Below are 18,631 nucleotides of genomic sequence, written 5' to 3' on the forward strand. Positions count from 1 at the left end.
GTGCGCGCACTGAGTCTCTTTGACCGGAGGGGCCGGCGTGCTGGTTGTGTCCTGCCTTTAACTGTAGAATCCTCTTGAGGACAGGGGTCCAGGGTCCAGCGCCTGGTCACCACTGTGCACACGACTTCCACAGCTATCTCTCTCATTCAGTTGTCAAGGGCTTTGCAAAATTACGAAGGAGGTACTGCCTCCCTGGTACACAGCTTTTCCTTTTAAATTCACCCAGTTAGGCCCATTTGCAGTCGATTCCCATTTCTCCCCCAAGCAGCCGCTCACGCTGCCTCTCAGCCTACACTGCCTTCTGGCTGTCCTGTGTCCCCACACCTAGGCTTCACCAGGACCCGTGCGCACATAGCCTCTGACCTCACATAAGGGCTGGTTTCCCGGAGAGGCCCCTCGGTGCACTGTGAGGCTGGGTGCACGCCCGGCTGTGGTTCGGCCCGGCCAGCCTTCCCTTTGACGCGTCAGATGCTTGGGGTCCTCTGCCCCTTGGTTTCTGTGTGAAACGCTTGGAGGAAACCCTCTGCGATGCTGGTTTTGCCCGTGAGAACCAGTGTCCTTCAGGCACCCAGCCCCACGGGCCATGGCACGCTCCTGCCACGTTCCTGTTTTGGTCTGGCCGGTGGGAACGGAAGGCCTCGGTGACTGTGTCCCTGAGCCTGACGCACACCGCTCTGTCTAGCCATCCCCAAAGGCTCTGAGGCCTGAAACTAAAGTCCTGAAAGTGCTCTGCAGGTGACAGCAAGACAGGCCTCTGGCTCTGACACCAGCCCCTCACCTGCCAGGGCCACAGGACCACCTGGATAGGACCCTGGCTCAGACGGAGTCCCTCAAGGGGATGCAGTGGGGGCCAGTCCCGGCTCTGTCCTTGCTAGTGTTGGGACACTGGGCAGCTTACAGAACTACTCCGTTTCCCCATCTGTAAAGGGAGGCAATGACAGCATCTGTCTCGTATGCCTGTCGAGGATCAAGTAAGTCCTCAGGGCTCCAAGCGGCCCTGGCGTGTTGGAGCTGAGCCCTGGCTCAGGGCTGGGGTCTCGGAGTCAGGAGAGGCCTGAGTTTCTGTCCCAATCTGTGCTCTCACCTGAAGCACGTCCCCTGCAAAATGGACGGTTGTACGGGCTGAATAGCGGCTCCCAAAGACACGGGCACACAGGGACTGCAAAGCAACCTCATTTGGAAATGGAATCTTCGCAGTTCTAATAAATTAAGGTGAGGTCACTCTGGGTTAGGGTGGCCCCAAATCCAATATGACTGGTGTCCTTATAAGAGGGACACAGAGACACAGGGAAGACTGACTGTCAGCAGAGGCATGGGACACACTCTCCCCTAGAGCATCTGAAAGAACTCGCCCACCACACCTTGCTTTCAGCCCAATGACACTGATTTCGGACTCCCAGCCTCCACAACTATGAAGAGTACATTTCTGTTGTCTGAGCCGCATTCAGTCATGAACTTGAACTGCCATCACCACCACACACTGCTTGGGCCACTGTTGTCCTCAGGAGCTGGAGGAGAGGTGCCCCAGCCCCACGTGGAGGCCAGTGCCCCAGCCCGGTGCCCTCTGGGAGGACAGACCTCACTCCTCAGACCAACAAGCCCAAAAGGCAGGTGAGCATGCCTGTGTGCATGCAAGTGCCCGAGGGAAATCTGCCACCGGGGAGGAACAGGGGCCTGGTCCTCGGTACCCCATTTTCTCTCCCTTCTCTGCCCTGACCATGTGCTCATGCATAGAATCACCACCGGACAGTGGCAGCTAAGCTCTAAGAGAAACACAGGAGTTCTAGTCAGAGGACCAGGAAGAGGGTCCCAGGAGGAAGCAGGTGTGGAGGAAATCCTGCAGAGGAGACGGCGGGGAAGGGACCCGGGCTCACCTCTGTGTGTGAGCTGACGCAGTCCCGGCTCAGTCCAAGGGGTACGTGTGTGGAGCACGTCCGGAGAGGCAGACCAGCAGAGCCTGCGCAGAGAGCCAAGCTGGCATGGGCAGCGTGCTTTCAAGGAGCGGGCCTGCTGGCCAAACCTGCCCCCTGCACGGCCGCTGCCAACACAGGACCGAAGACAAGCACCACCTTGAGGCTGTGACACCCAAGGCTCCCAACACATGTGGAATGTCCAGGGCTCAATCTGAATTAGTTCCTTTTGCTGCTGCAGCAAATTATTACAGACCTAGTGGCTGAAAACCACACACTTTAAATATATCAATATAAACTAGTTAAAAGTGAAAGGAGGGAACAAGATATGCCAGGCAAACATTAATCAAAAGAAGGATTGGGGCGCCTGGGTGGCTCAGTCAGTTAAGTGTCTGGCTCTTGATTTCGACTCGGGTCATGATCTTACAGTTCGTGAGTTCAAGCCCTGTGTTGGGCTCTGTGCTGATAGCGTGGAGCCTGCTTGGGAGCCTCCCCCTCCCTCTCTCTCTGCCCTTCTCCATGCTCATGTGTGCAAGTGCGTGTGTGTGCTCTCTCTCTCTCTCTCTCTCTCTCTCTCTCTCTCTCTCAAAATAAGTAAATAAATAAACTTTAAAGAAAAAAGAAGGCTGAGGTGGCTATATTAGTATCAAACAAAGTAGACTTCAGAGCAAGGAAAATCAGGAATAAAGAGGCATGTTATATAATGGTAATGATAGAAGGGTCAATTCATAAAAAAACGTAATGATCCTAAATGTGTATGCACCCCTCAACAGAACTCCCAAACACATAGAGCAAAAACTGATAGAACTGAAAGGAGAAACACAAAAGTCCACAGTTAAATTAGAAGATGCTAACACTGTCTCTCAGGTTGAGACCGGACAGAAAATCAATGTGGATATAAAAGACTTAAACACTGTCAACCAAGCTGATGTAACTGATGCTTGTAGAACACCTCACCCAGTGACAGCAGTCAAGTGTGGGCCCACTTCCTGGTTCATGGATGGCTTTTTGCTATAACTGCACAGGGCAGAAGGCACAAGGGTGCTCTCTCGGGCCCCTTTTATAAGGCATAAATCCCATGCATGAGGCTCCACCCTCATGACCTAAGCACCTCCCAAAGGCTCTGACCCCTAACACCTTCACATCGGGTTTCCGGTCTAATATGAATTTGAATTATATTAATTGGGGGGAGGATATAAATATTCAGTCCAGAGCAATAATCAATGAAGCCAATAGCTGTGTCTTTGAAAAAAAATCAATAAAATGAATAAGCTTCTAGCCCAACTGACTAAGAAAAAAATGGAAGTCACAAATTACCAATGAAAATAGAAAGGATATATAGCTACGGAACCTCTCATAGACTCTAAAAGGACAACATGGGGAAACCTTGAACAGTTCTGTACCCACAAATTCAATGAAGTAGAGGAAACAGGCCAATTCCTTGAAAGATGCAAACTACTAAAATTCACACTAGAATAGATAACTGAGTAGTCCTCTGTTGGTTAAAAAAATTGAATTCATAATTTAAAATGTAACAAAGAAAACCAGACCAGTTATATTCATTGGTGAAGTCTAACAAACATTTTTTAGGAGAAAATAACACCCATTCTATACAGTCTCTTCCAGAAAACAAGAGAGAAGGAAGCACTCTCAACTAATTTAATGTAGCCTGCATCAGCATGACACCAAAAGTAAGGACATTACAAGAAAACTACAAAAATATTTCTCATGAACATAAAAACAAAAGCCCCCACAAAATATAACCAAATTTAATCCAGTAATGTATAAGTAAGATTTATTCAAACTAGCAAGTTTGGACCAACAGTTGAAAATAAATCAAGGTAATTCATAGTATTCACAGACTGAAGAAAAAAAAGCCATGATCATATCTCAGTAGACGCAGACAAAGCACTTGACAAAACTTAATACCCATTTGTAATAAGAACTCCCAGAAAATAAGGAATAGAGAAAATTTTCTTAATCTGATATAAAGCACCTACCAAAAAAAAAAAAAAACCCCAAAACAAACAAAAAGCGGAAAATAACTCCAAGCTAATAACATACTTAACCTTGAAAGACTATAGGGTTCCCCTGGAGACCAGGAACAAGACAGAGATGTCCCCCTCTTCCTCTATGTTGCTCAGGAAGCCTCAGAAGGGTAATACGGCAAGAAAAAAAAAGTGTATACACTGAAAAAGTAGATAAAAACGGTCTCTATTCTCAGACAACATGATAATCTATGTAAAATTCGCACAGAAATCTACAAAAAAGGCTCCAAGAATTACTAATGAATTCAGTAAGTTCACAGATACAAAGTCAACCCAGAACAATAAATTGTATTTCTATACAGTAGTAGAAAGTGAAATGAAACTGCCGTTCTGTTTACAATAACGACAATATGAAATACTTGGTATAAATCTATCAATATACACAGGATCTCCCTGCCACAAACTACAACTATGGATGAGAGCAGGAAAAGAGCTAATACATGGAGAGAGATGGTGTGCTCGTGCATTAGGGGTCAGTACTTGTAGGTCTCAGTTCTCCTAGGCTGACCTACTGATGTAACACAACCCAACCCAAATTCCAGCAGGAAGTTTTGTAGATAGCGACAAGCGAATTCTAAAATATATTCGGGAAGACAGAGAACCTAGAATAGCCAAAACAATTTTGAAAAGGAACAAAGATTGGAAGAGTCATACTCTCCGATTTCAAGACTTGCTGTAAAGCTGCAGACACTGAAACCGGCTGGTGCTTGTTCTCAATGGCAGAACACAGTCCAGAAACAGACTCACAAACATAGGGCCACAAGCTTTTTTTACAAGGTGTAAAGGCAATTCAGTGGAGAAGGGGCACATAATCCTGAGACACCAGGATCTTAACGTGCAGAACGAGGCTATCTCGGCCCATACCCTCGCCTGTAGCAAAGTCAGCTAAAAATGAACCATAAACCTGAATGTAAAACACAAAACGATAAAACTTTGGAGCAAGCATAAAATAAAAATCTTTGCAACCCAGGTGAGGTAAAGAGTTCTCAAATGTGACACGAATCATGACCTATTTAAAAACTGATAAACTGGGCTTTGTCCAGATTAAGTACTTTCATTCTCTGCAAGACTCTGAAGAGAATGGAGAGAAGCCAGACTAGAGGCAGATGCTTACAAACCACACACAGAACAAAGATCATGTGTCCAGAACACATAAAGAGCTCCAAAGTCAAAAGCGAGGTAGGAAACAACCTGTTTTCACGGGCAAACGTTTGAGCAGGCTGCTCGCAAGGGGCTCCTTCGATGAACAACCGCGACCTGACAAGAGGCTCTGTGTCATTGGTCATGAAGGAAGCGCAATCCGAAACCGTGATGAGATTCTCTTAAAACAGCTTTGAGGAGGGGGAACACAGGACAACAGCAAGCGCACGGACATGGGCACCCCTGTTCTCTGCCACTGGGGACACCGCACAGCCACCTGGAGAAACAGCACGCCAGGTCCCCACGACACCAAAAACACTCTTGTCGCACAACCCAGCAACCACACACGCGGGTATCACCCAAAGAGAACCAGAGCCGATGCACGCGGCTGCTTGTAGCTTTATCCACATACACAAACCCTGGAAACTCAAACGTCCTTTAGTGGTCGGGTGGACAAGCACACCGAGAGGCCCTCGCACCACAGAAGGACAAAACCAACTGTGCTCCGGCAGCCGCGCGTCTGGGTCTGGTGCGTGTTGCTGGCACCCAAGCTCCCCGCTGTAGGAGCCCACCTATAGGCACCCTGAGAACAGCGGTCGGAGAAGGCCGCAGGGGCCGGAGAACGTGGCTCTGGTGGCCGGGCCCCACACACGGGCAGCACCAGGGGAATTCGGGCATGATGGTATTGCTGTCTTCTTCACAATGGTGGCCACACCACACTGCCAATAAGAACACGTTTTGGCATGCGTGAACTTAAAAATAAGTGTGAGAAAATGTACCCACGGCACACCAGAACTCTAGTCAGGGTCAGGTGGCCCGTAGCCCGGCCCCTCCTAGGCCCGAGTCCACAGTTCCTGCTAGCCAGCTGCCCTGTCCATACCAAACACTACAGACCACCTTAAAAGTGGGAATAGAAGCCCACGACGCTGCTAACTGTGATCTAATGTGTGTGTTTCCAGAACCTACCTGTCCCATGCCTAGAGCCTGTGCCAAGGTGCTCACCTGGCGGCCCCTCTGGCCATCCACCCTGGCTTCTTGAGGCAGGCAGGGGCCCAAGAGCACTAACCACGGATAAAGAAACGCCAGGCCCAGCCCCAACACCAACAGGGATCCTGGACCCCCAACCGCCCCAAATCTTGGTTTCTTCATCTTAAAATAGTGGACGTTAGACCACAGGCCCTTTAAAGTCTGTGCCAGCACTACATTTTTATGAATTTATGATGCCTGTCATAAACCTCTCATTTTTTCCAGTTTCTCTTTAACAGACTGAAGATTAGAAATAAAAGCTGGATTTTCTTGTTATTGCTGCTTGATTTGTTTATTTTGCTGTTAGGGAATATTTTTAAACTTCAAAAAGAGTCTCTAATCACAAAGTTTGAGAACTGCCACACTAGAAATGTGGTGAGGAGAACCCTCACCATACAATCTAGACTGCTTCCAATCTAAGGGAACTTCCAGAAACTTCTATGGTCACAGAGAATGTGTTACAAGGGGTGGCAGAAGGAAGCTTCAGGAGCTGTTGGCCCTGTCTTCAAGATGGAGTGGGGCAAGGGGACGGCCGTAGAGCCCCCTGTGCCGCGGCAAACTGACCAGTAGCCTCGAGTCCTACCCCAGAGGGTAGTTCTCTGAACACACACACTGGGCCAACAGGAGGTATGGGGCTGGGTGCCGCCCTCCGGCCCCCAGGGAGCTGGTCAGCTCTTGAAGGTCAGGCTGGGCCACTTCCTAGTCTCTAGCTGTGCTGGGACTACCGTGCTGCGTCCATGTCCTGAGGTCCCCAGGTCCTCGGGGGAAACCTGGTCCTGCTCAGAGAGCAGGACGGCCGCCGAGGGCCAGCAGAGGGGCTGGAGGGCAGTGGTGTGGACACGTGTGGAACAGGCCCTGGGCTCTCACAGGAGATGGGGGTGTGCACATGCTTCTGTATTTATAGTCGGAACACAGTTTAACAAAGATTTCATGTTTAAGATTTTATTATCTTAATTTTTAACATGAATTATAAAAAGAGTCATGCCAGTTATGTTTTGCCAAGAATAAAACTCAAGCTGGCACAATGTTTTCCAGCCCCAAGCTCACCAGCTTGGAAAAATCCAACTTTAAAGGAAAAATTAATATTTAAGAATTCACTTCCGAAAAACATGGTAAATAGTGAGGTGTGGAAATATTTCCTCTCCTGAAACCACAGTATTTCTAAAAGCTACTCTGCTGTTAGGACCCCTGCTCTGCTCCAGACGGGACGGAAAGATACAGGGGCTCTAACAACAGGGTCCCCAGGTGCCCGCCATACAGAATTTTCATGGAAATCCAACAGTAACCCAGCAAACTGCAAGTATATGGTTGCTTGTATTTTTGTTTTTTAAAAAGGAAGTGATTTATAAATTCTGTGATCTTCATGAGAACCATCGCCTCAGCAGGCGTGAAGGCCTTGGAGGGCAGTGGAAGGTATATGGGACTGTAGGTGTCCCTGTGAGGATCATGGGTGCATAGAGGGGTCATGGGGTCTGTGGGGAATCAGGGGGCCTACAGGGTCATGGGGGCTCCTATGGGGATTGCAGAAGTCCTGGAGGATCATGGGGGACTGCAGGGAGTCATGAGGCCACGGGGTCATGGGGGGTTCCCTTGGGGACCACTGGGGGTCATGGGGATCATGGGGGACCATGGCGAGTTGTGGAAAGTCATGGGTTTGTGAAGGTCCCTGGGGGGCCATGGGGGGTCATGGGAGGCCACTGGAGGTCAGGGGGTCATGGGGATCCCTGTGGGGACCATGGGAGGCCATGGAGTCACGGGGGACTGTAGGAAGTCATGGGGGATCATGGGGTCATGGGGGTCCCTGTGGGGACCGTAGGGGGCATGGGGGTCATGGGGGGGCCATGGCAGGTCAGGGGTCATGGTGGCAGATAGGAACCCCCAGATCCGAGGCAGGAGCATCTCTGGCTCCCCTCCAACCAGCCCAGATGCTTTCCATCTGCCCACTTGTCGTCAGCAGATGGTAGAGCCCCACCCTCCACCTACCCTTTAGGTGAGGCACTGTGGGGACATCTTGGCTGAGGTGCCCTAGGGGCACATCCCCACCACCAAAGCCCACATGCCAAACAGCTGAGCACCCAGGAATTCACACGTAGACAGCTGGAAGCCACCCAGAGGGCCAGGGAAAGCGCCTGGGGGGGAAGCCGACTGAAGGGTGGGAAGCGAGACTCGGGCGGGGGTGAACCAGGCAGAAGATCCCGGTCCTCTGTCCTCCATGAGGGGCGCCGGCTCGCAAACAAACCTCTGAGCTCATTCCTGCGGTGAAGGCACCAGGGCAGCAGCTGGGCCAGCAGGCAGCGCACGGGCCAGCCAGTGGACGAGGACCCGGGGCTGCCCTTCAGGACCCGCCTGGGACAGGCCGCTCTGGCTGCCGCGGGGCAGCTGGGGTGCAAACAGAACACTGAGCGAGACTGCTGGGGAACCCCCGAGAAGGGGCCGATGGGCTCCAAGCAGACTCAATTTCATCAGCATAAAAGGAGCCAACGCGCCACCATTTCTGCCTTTAGCGCGTCAGCCCAACAGAGGGGCGAGTGTGTGCAGCTGAGGACACTTCACTTTGGGGGGACGGGACTGCCACCAAGCAGGGCTGAGCGCTGGGAACCCAGTGTTGGGGTCCCAAAGGGGACACGCAGGGGGACACATGGGGCCCGGCCAGGGGAAGCACGGCCTCGGGGGCACCTCAGCGGCTGGTTACAGGCCCCTCCTGAGGTGGGGAAAACCAGGGTCTCTCAGCCACCGGTGGAGGCAGCGACCCCCTTGCTCTGTACAGTGACTCGACCCAGCCCGGAAAGCTCCACCTCGCTGTCCTATCTTGCTTGAGGAACTGAGCCACGCATGCCCCTGCCCCTTGAGAAGCGGGCCACGGGAGAGGGTCAGGAAGGGCAAGGCGCCTCAGAGTCACCAGAGGTGAGAGGCCCCGGCTCGGGGAAAAGGCTGACCCAGGCCCCAGATGCCGTGCGTGTAATATGGACAGCTGGGCCAGCCTGCACCTGCCACACCCTGCAAAACTCGTGTGATTCTCTGTCATTAATAATAATAATAATTCTGAAAAACCCTGCTGAATTGACTGACAAGTCAAACCAGAGAATGCAGAATGAGAAATGGTTTTTACACTTGAGGTGTATGGGCCAAGGCCACCTCTGGTTCCCTGTCCCAACCTGCTGGGCCTCACCTGGGCATCTGTGTCTGACCCCCTGCTGCTCCCAGGGCCACATTTCCAGTAAATTGTTAGTGGTCCAACCTGACGACCAGCGGGCAGACAGACCCCACGCAGCGTGACAGGCATGTGATGGGAGGACGAGGGGACTCACCTCCAGCAGCAGCCTTCCCTCCAGCACGGTGGACCCTCCGCTCAGACCGCTGTCTTCTGGTGAGGGGGTACCAGCCGCCGGCTGCCGTGGGCACTTCTGCACGGCTGTCAGAGAAGAACGAAGCAAGTCTGTCAACACCCTTCCTGGGCCCCAGACCTGCTTACCTTCTTCTGTTTCCCAAGTTCTTGGCCGCCACCCTCCCAAGCCGCATTCCCAAGCTGACCTGGGGTCTCCTTCGTGGGACGCATGGGGGCAGCACAGCTGGAACTGGACCCGGGCTGACCAGGGCAGCCAGGTGGGAGCACCAAGTGTGATATTCAGGAGATCAGGCCATCGGGGCTGGGCCTCACCTCGAGGACCCCACCCCTACTCTGCTCTGCAGAAACTGCTCTCTGCCCCCTCCTGTAAACCCCTCAGAATCCCGCCCAGCCTCAGAGACACCGCCCAGGGGTCCCCAAGGTCCTCTCTGGAGACCCAAGCTCCAGTAGGTGCCCTAACTCGGCACTGCTGGTCTTCATAACTCAGACCACCCTGGAAGTGCCCACGCGACCTCATCATGCCCCCAGCTCCCCCAACCGCTCCCCAACCCCCAACCTGGTGTGGAGCGGCCCACACTGCACGGAAGGGCCCCCTGGCATGACTCAGGTGCCCCCCAAGGGTGGCAGCTTCCTGGCCCTCCCCCAGCCCCAACCCCAGTGTGGCCCCATCTCCGTTTTGGGGTGAAAGCTCAGACATACAGACATGCCATCCACATCCCCGTTTACTGGCACCTGTTGTGGACCCCCAGCTGCATGCCCAGGGTCCCCATCCACATGGAGAATTATGGGAGGACCCCTGGGGTGCGGAAAGGGGGCCGCCCGGAGCCTCCTTGGAGGGATGGGCAGACCAGGAAGGGCCTCCCAGTTGCCCCTCAGGTCAGTTTCCAAACTGAAGCTGCAGGTGATGTCAGTGCAACTGGGGGTCAAAGGGCCCTGCCTGGGGCAGGCAGAACCCTTGCATTTGTCCAGGTCTTGGGAGAAAATACAAACACGGGCACTTAAATCTCCCGCATTTTCTCTTCCAAAACCACCAAGCTGTGCTGAACTCCTCTAGGGCACGTGGGTCGTAGTGATTGTGCTACCCAGGTAGTTTTTACTTCATCAGCACCTTCACACCCCCCCTGAGCCGCACTCAGAGCCAGGGTCTGCCCCACATCCACTGTACCTTCCCCCCCATATCAGCGAGCTATGGGCAGTTTGCTATGGGCAAACTCCGCCACGGAGTTTGATAGAAATTCAGGCCCCCAGGTCCCCAGAGCCCAGGGACTGCAGGGCCCCAATGTTTGCACTCCAGGCGAGACGCTCTGCCCACACCTCTTGTCAGGCACGGACTGCCCTCCCTGGTGGGACCCTCACCCCACACCAGCTGCACTGCCGGACTGGCAGCTTCCTGCCTCCCACCAGAGGCCACGCTGGGCCCCTTCACTCAAGCCCTCTGGTGCCAGGTGCAGGGAAACTGTTGAGCCGAGTGTCCACAGAGGCAAAGGGTTGGATGCAGGGAGGTGGCCCTCGGGAGAGCCCCACAGACGGTGGTCACGTTGGGGCCTTTGGTCTCTGTCTGGCCCCCCCGTCCTTCCCTCTCCCAGAGGGCTTTGCTCTATCAACCTCTCTCCCACAGCTAAGAAGCACTGGAACTCTGTTCTCTGCTCTAAATACTCCCAGAAATGAACGCATTTCCTTGGCCAGAAAGCAGGAAACAAGAACAGTCACACCTGGGGGTTGCTGGGCAAAGGTACAGGGGCGGTCGGTGCTGCAGACTGCCCAGGCCCCTCTCCCAACCGAAAACCTCACCAGCAATCAAGGCCCCACCGCTCACTAAGCTTTGAGATGTGTCGAAAGCCAGGGACATTTAGAGGTGCCTATTTTTACTCCCTTTGGGAACACAACCCTGTCGTTCAGAAAGCTGAAAGGTCTGAATTCACTAAACTCACACAGCTCCCCACCCCCAGCACACAGAAGCAGAAAACAGACCTTGGTGAAGCGAATGCCATGTCCCCTGAGGGAAGCTTCTGGTCTCAGAACACCCCGAAGGCTGAGGTGGGCCTCTGCCGGGGGTCACACAGGACCCCATGCTCTCAGAGGCCCAGAAAGATAAAGGAGGAGAAACACTGGCATGTGAGTCCCTGTCCCACCCCTCCCCTCCCCCACCAGAGGGTCTTATCCTGCTGCCACAGCAGGGAGGCCACAGCTCTCCACCAGGGTATGGGCAGGGCCTGTGCAGCACCTGTGGTGAATTTGGGGCTCAATGAAGGCCAGGAGTGCCGTTGGCTGGGCAGAGACAGGACCCCCCACCACCTCAGTGCATCCTGGGCCGCCTGCCCATACACCCAGGCCACCAAGGCCCTCCACAAAGCAAACTCCATTGTGGAGGGGTCATTCCCACCCCCACCCCAGCTCAAGCCAGCTCCCTGCCCCCAGCCTTCTCCAACACACCCCTCAAACTGAGGGCAGGGGAAGGCAGGGATTGGACTGCCCCTGCCTGCCTGTTCTCTTGCCCCTGCAGACCCTGTTGGGGGCAATGACTTCCACAGCTGTGAAGCTGGGGTGGGGGAAAATCCCAGCATGGTGACATCACTGCCCTGCGGGGTGTTCACTGCCTCCCAACCTGATGGGCTACATCCTGTCCTGTACCCTCTAGAGGCAGAAGCGGGGGACACCCTCTCTAAGTTCTCTCCCCACCCACGGGGACACCGTGGGACACCGGCCCCCGAGCATCGCGTGTCCCCCCCCCCCAGCTGGGCACCCCCACTTCCCCTCCTCTGCAGCCACATCCCGGCGGGGCACGCCCAGCGGGGCCTCCTCTGGGCTCCTGTCACGCGATGGGGCCATCAGCGCTGCAGTGACAGCCACCTGGACCCAAGCCAGGGCCTCGCGTGCGAGCACAGCCGCAGACGCGCCCCACCCCCAGGCCTGTGGCAAGACAGAAAGAAACCGAATGCAGGAGCCGGGGGTGGGGGCCAGCTTTCCCGGAAATCCATGCGAGCTGACAGTGCCTGCCGCTCACTTCCCAGGTCCCCCACTTCAGGGGCCCTCAGGGAGTCGAAACAGAGCAGCAAACTCGGGTGGGGTGTGGGGTCGCAGCCAGGGTCCCACCGTGCCTCCCACGGGCAGGTGGCCAGGCAGGGCAGAGCAGCAGGGTCCCGGGGAGGGGGACAACCGGTAAGGAGGGCAGGAGGCAGCCGGTAAGCTGCGCCCCCTCCTCAGCCCTCTTGGCTCAGCTCTGCCCTGGATCCACTCCCCCACCTCAGGGTTTCTCTCCTGTCCTGCGTTCTCTGTCCCCCCTGAATGCAGGTCTCACCTGAGGGCCTGAGCTGGGAGTGCAACAGGGACTGGGGCTGTGGGCAAGGCCACCAGGGCCCTGGAAACCTCTGCAGACAGACCTCAGCCCCACTGCTGGGTCTGCCCTGGGGGGGTCCCCCCTCTCCTCCTCCACGACAAGGGACAAGCCCACCACCTGGCCCCTGTCACCGCCCCCTCTGCACCTGACTGCCCATGGTAACAGGTCAGGGAGAAAGGCTCTTGGGGAACAGGTGGGGGTGCAGGGTGTCCTTCTGGGGAGCTGGTGAGAGTGTGGGGAGAGTCTGCCGGGGGCCCTCCGAAGGCCCGGCTTGTCAAGAAGGCCACGAAGAGGAAGTTCCAGGCATGTGAGCCCCCACAGACCAGCAGGGGCTCAAGAGGCCCATCCACGCACAAGTGGCCCAGACCCCTCGTGAGCCGCTGGCACTGCCCTGCCCACAGAAAGGAGGCCGGGCTGAGTGCGCTGGCTCCCACCAGAACCACGTCCCATAGGTCCCGCCCTGTGGGCAGCTAGTCCTCCTGCCCTGCCTGGACTCTGAGGGGCAACTGGGGGCCTCTGAGAGCCCTGGGGACTGGCCTGAAGCCAGCTTTCCGCACCCGGTCTGTCACACAGAGCTCGGGGCCATGTGGCAGACAGAGGAGGCATGAGCCAGGCTGCCCACTCCCAGAAACAAACGGACTCCCTCGGGCTCACCGCTCAGCCTGAACCCTGAAGAAGCCAGCTCCTCCCCGACTCTGAGTCACCCAACGACCCCAGAGCACCAGCCACAATGAGACTCTCCAACAACTGGTGCTTCTCACTTCATTGGCTTCTTACATCCTCAAGAAGGTTCACTTGGGACACAGAGAATCCGAAAAACCATGGAGACAGTGGCCATCCCTGTCTCCACGCAAGCCGGGGCGGGGGGACGCTTCAGAAGGGAGGGGACACTTCCCCACTTCCCTTGAGGCTGACTGGGACTGCCTGCACCCTGCCAGCTCCTACCCCGCACCCCAACCTCTCCACTATGAGACCTCCATTTCCCTCACACAGGGGAGACTCAGCAAGGTGCCACCCTGGGCCAAACCACATGCCACTGGGGCCTGGTGCCCCACCACAGTAGCTGCTTAGAGGTCGTGTGGCTGGGTCCGGCCAATGACAGGTGCCAAGTGTTTTTGGCGGAGGAGAAGCTAGAAGACTCCCCTATCTCTGCCTCTGGATGGTGCTGTGATGCTCAGAAAGTGGCAGCCACTTTGTTCCCTGCTCAGGTGAAGCCAACTCCTTTCAATGCAGATAGGACAGGTAAGCAGGACAGCTGGGTCCAGGTGCAGGGTGCACTGAATGTGAGAGCCGTCTAGAGGTTGGGTAGGACTCCTGCCACCCAGAGTATTAAAAGCCAGGGGCCCCACTGGAGGCTGGACTGAAACCCCGATTCTGGCCATTTGCAGGTCCTGGAGTGGACGGGCCTATGTCCATTGGCCGGCTGAATCAAACACCTGCCTGGTATAACGTGGCTTCATTTCGGAGTTGAGCCCTGGGGCCCTGCACAGTGTGTCCCAACTTTCACGCTCTGGGTAGCACCCATGGCACGTCTCCTCCTCCTCTTCCTCCTCCTCCTCCTCCAGCCCCAGTCTAGCAGGCCTTCCCGCTAGAGGCCTGCCCCACGCCTTCACAGGTCAGAGCTGATCTCCACACTTCCCTACATGTCCCTATGGAGGCAGATGACGTGACCACGGCTCTGCTCTGCTCTTCCCCGTGCTACACCCAGAGGTCAGGGGTAGAGGGGAAACAGGTGAGCTTGAAGCACCCTGGGGACCCCCGAGGAGCAAGAGTGCCCTCCTATCTCTGCCCAATTCTCATCAGAAGCTAACCTCCGTCCCAGAGCCCCTCAGAGACATGCTTAGCAGAGGAGAGCATACAGCTTAGAGCAGGGAGTTCTGGGAGCCTCACCCTCCTATAAGACAGGCCCAACAACATCGACAGGCTTCATGAGCACACCAGGAAGGTGCTCTTGGCACGCCACCTGGGGGCCCGGGCTGCCCACCTGGAGACTGACAGGTGTAGGACGTGGAGGGCCAGCCACGAGGGAAGGTTGGCTGTGTTGACTTGGTTCCATCCACCGCCAGGGCCCCTTCTAGAGGGCCAGCATGAGGTTTCTGGGCCCATGTGTGTTTGGGAGTGGATGGGTGCCCCCGGGAGCCCTGGCTCACCTCTCCCCACACCCGGTCTCTCCAACCAGACCAAGGCCATGGCAGAGAGCTAGGCAGGTGCTTCCCAGGAGTAGGGGGGAGATGGTGGGTGGGGAGCTGCACCCATGGGAGGGCACAGGCTCCCCAACAGGGTCTACAGACCTGCAGTTCTACATCAGTTTCTACATCAAATTAATGGGCCATCACCTCACAGTTGTCGAGCTTTCAAACCATCCCTCCCTTTACTTTTCAAGGACGAAAAGATTAACTCCTTGTTTTGCTTCTGACAGAGGGAAATGGAGCATACACGCTGGGAGGGAGGGTTTGCAGTGATTCTTGACGGCCTCAGGCTATTCACAGAGGTCGCTCCTGGCCTTGCCCTTACCTTCTAAACAGGCTGCTCTCCATACCCAGATGCAGAGGTCTGCCTGGCTCCTGCACAGGGAAGGGCAAAGGGAAACACCACCCTTAGGTTCTCTGGGCAGGAGGCTATTGACAAACACAGCCTCATCTAGCCACCAAAGGGTGGGGGGGGGGCGGTCCTGACGACAAGTCGGGAGTGCCCAGGTGGGTGGCAGGCTGAGAGGGAAGAGGGCCCAGTGGCACAGGGTGGCTCTGGGAAGGCCCTTGGCAGTTAAGAGCAGCAAGCTGTGTGCAAAGCATGTGCGGGAAGAGGTGTCTGGGAAGGGGCCAAGACGATGAGGGTCTGGAGAAGCCCCAGTCCCCGCAGAAAACAGGTGGTACCAACTGAGAGGGGCAAAGCGCTGGCCAGGCTGCTCCTGTGGCTGGGGGCTCTGCCCTTCCTGGGGCATCCACAGAGGCCCATCAGTCCTGCACCCCCAGAGTGAGGACGAGCTGGCCCCATCCCTGGGAGGGCAGGCCTCTCAAGCCTGGGGCATGTGCAGACAAGAACCTCTTAAGGTTCCCATGAAAAGATGTGCTGCCTCAACCTGCACATTCCCTCTGCAGCCCTGCAGGGACCTCGCCCACTCCAAAGGGCACTCGTCCATGACCTGCTCCAACTCTGCAGGCAGATGGGGGTTTCTGGAGGGATGTTCACCGTGGCCCCTCTCTGTGACACTCCACCTCACCCAGGCTGCAGGCCTGGCCGGAGGAGATCCCCTGAGGGGCAGCATGGGGGCGGGGTGAGGGCAAGCCTGCTGGCCTTCCCTTCTCGGGTGATCCATTCATTCGTTTGAGGCTGGATGTCTCCCCCATGCTGGTGGGGGGTGCACCCCAGCCACGTCCCCACGGTCTTCCCAGGCAGTGCCCCCTCCTATGAATCACAAAATGATTTCATGATTACACACGGGGGCCCCCACAGGCAGGGCACACGGGGACTGACATTTACATCTCTTATTCCCTGCATCATGCCAACCAACCAGGTGGGCCCAGCAGGTAAGAGAACAGGCCCAGAGGGGCGGATGGAGCAGAAGTAACCAAGGGTGTGTGTACACACGGCATGTCCTGTGCGAGGGTGTATATGCTCTATGTTGGGGCCCAGACAACGAGGGAGGGCAGGAGAAACATTGCTTTTGACACGTGGCGTGGGCACATTTTAACAGGAGGCGAAGATGTCTGTGGCCCGTGGAGAACCAGCAGCCAGGGCAAGGGTCCCAGCAGGTGCAGACTGGCAGGTGCGAGTCCTTGCAGGACCCTTGCCGTGGCAGCCAGAGAGAGGGAAGGGTTAAAGCTGCCATTCAAAGCCTCAAGGTCCCTAGGCAAGAAAAAACATCACGAGTATAAAGAAACACGCTTGTTTCTTTCAAGCTCTTCATTTAGGGAGTAAGAGCACATTCCAAGATGTACGTTGCATCAAGTTGTCGATTTTCTGTAAAAACTTTCCGTATTTTCCAAAATGTACCAGGCCTGCTTTAGAGATTTCACACTTTAGTACGGCTGAAAAGGCACCACAGAAAATGCATTTCCTCAGAGCCAGTGATGAGAGAGAGGCAGTGGCCACCCCATCCACTTTCTCTGGTCAAAAGAACACATTTCCAACCACTTCTGCGTAAGTTGGGTCACATGTCCTGCAGAGAAAGTGCACTCTTTCCTTAAATCCCCAAAGCAAGATACAACCAAAAACAGCTCTTTGGGAAGAAAAAGAGAGGGGAACTTACACACATTGGGGATCCATATCCTTTTCATGGTGTGAAACATCCGGGACAAGCCCACTCGTTCGGCGTTTTTGTTAAGTTTCAACGCATCACGAGAGAAGTACGCCAGCGTCAAGCCAAGAGTTCAAGGAACATTTTGTGAAACATGACAAAACATAACCCACACAGCATGCTGGTGCTTTGAGAAAGTCCAATACTTACTCGACAAATAACTGCGTGGTGTGCAGGTACATGAAGCAGCCCACGAGCCAGTGTGCAGGACCCACGGTCACACCCACAGTCAGCGAGCCCTGGCCTACCCTTGGGTGCTCTGAGCTGCCACGCTGGGGGACTCTTTGCTAGCAAAGAGTCTGGGGCAAAGAGTCTGGGGCTGTACCTACTGGTCCAGTGTCCTGAGCTCTGGAGAAGCAAAGCTACCAGAGAACGTCTGATTCACGTATAAAGAATGAACTTATGATATATTTGTAAAGAAGCCTCCAGTTACATAACCTCAAATTTGCAAATAACCTGACAAGGTGGTTGTGTGAATCATCACCACACGTCACTGTGAAGGAAGCGCTTCCTACCATGCTTCCCTCGTGGTGGATGCTACAGGCTGAAGGGATGTGGAGGCCTCGGTGCCCAGAGCTGTCCAGGTGCACAGGCCTCTGCGGGATGTGGTCGTTCCCTTGCTCAACAGGCACCCCTTTCTTCAGCGTCTACAATGCCAGCCCATCCTGGGGGTGTACCTCCTGGGGAGGCTGTCTGGGGTTGACACGAGAAACAACCCGGAGGAGTGGAGGCGCCGCGGGGGCCTGGCTGCAAGAAAATGAGCCCAGCAGGTGCGCAGAGCTACCAAGGGAGTATCCCCCAAGCGAGACACGGGGCGACCCCTCTGCTCGCTCTGTGGCACCCTGCTCCCCCAGTGTTTCCCAGTCCCCACAGCTGCCCACTGGCCTGCTCCCCCTGACCAGCCAGCACTGCTCAGACCCCGCCTGCAAAACGGCTGATGCTAACGGTGGCTGCAGAAAGTGCTAGCAATTCTCTTGCTTTTTACCAAGGACTGGGTGCCCAAAGAGCCAAGTGCTTCGGGAAGGTTCCAATGGGACTTGCCTGACAAACACATGGGTGTGCCACGCCCTCCCGGGACCCACCAGCTCCCCCAGGCACGTGCTCTTCACTGGCTCCGGAGCCGCCCCCATTCACACCCGCTCCGGAGCCACCCGGGTCCACACCCCAGAACCACTCCTCGGGCCTCCTCCCTCTTCTCACAGCAGCGGGAAGAACAGCGCCATGTGCACCAAAGGCTTTGCCCAGACTCCACTGAGTGTCCCCCAAACACCCTTCAGCTGGGTCGGTCCTACCTCTCCTTACAGACAGTCTCCTTGTCCTCCTTGACTTCAATGACCCTGAAGATCATTGCCAGCAACTCTGCAAACTGCCCCTCAGTTGGGGGTTGTCCAGTGTTTCCTCAGCTTAGACCACGGTCTACCGACCCTCTCAGGAACATCACCCAAGAGGACATGTTCTCTGCCTCCTGTTGCCCAGCATGTGAGGGGTCAGATTTGGTGGCCTAAGGCAGGTGGTGGGTTTCTCCAT

At 55.4% G+C, this 18,631-nt stretch overlaps 1 protein-coding gene across 6 annotated transcripts in view; it reads right to left on the bottom strand.

Moving 5' to 3' along the window:
* Positions 1-18,631, bottom strand: part of AHRR (aryl-hydrocarbon receptor repressor) — a 96,972-nt gene that overhangs the window by 41,608 nt on the left and 36,733 nt on the right. For all 6 annotated transcript variants that reach the window (XM_045039550.1, XM_045039555.1, XM_045039553.1 and 3 more), the window contains one exon: positions 9,433-9,536. In XM_045039550.1, coding sequence (XP_044895485.1) covers positions 9,433-9,536 — 104 coding nt within the window. The remainder of the gene's footprint in view (positions 1-9,432; positions 9,537-18,631) is intronic.

The sequence above is a fragment of the Felis catus genome, chromosome A1 (genome assembly GCF_018350175.1).
Source record: "Felis catus isolate Fca126 chromosome A1, F.catus_Fca126_mat1.0, whole genome shotgun sequence".
NCBI classification, from domain to species: Eukaryota; Metazoa; Chordata; class Mammalia; order Carnivora; family Felidae; genus Felis; species Felis catus.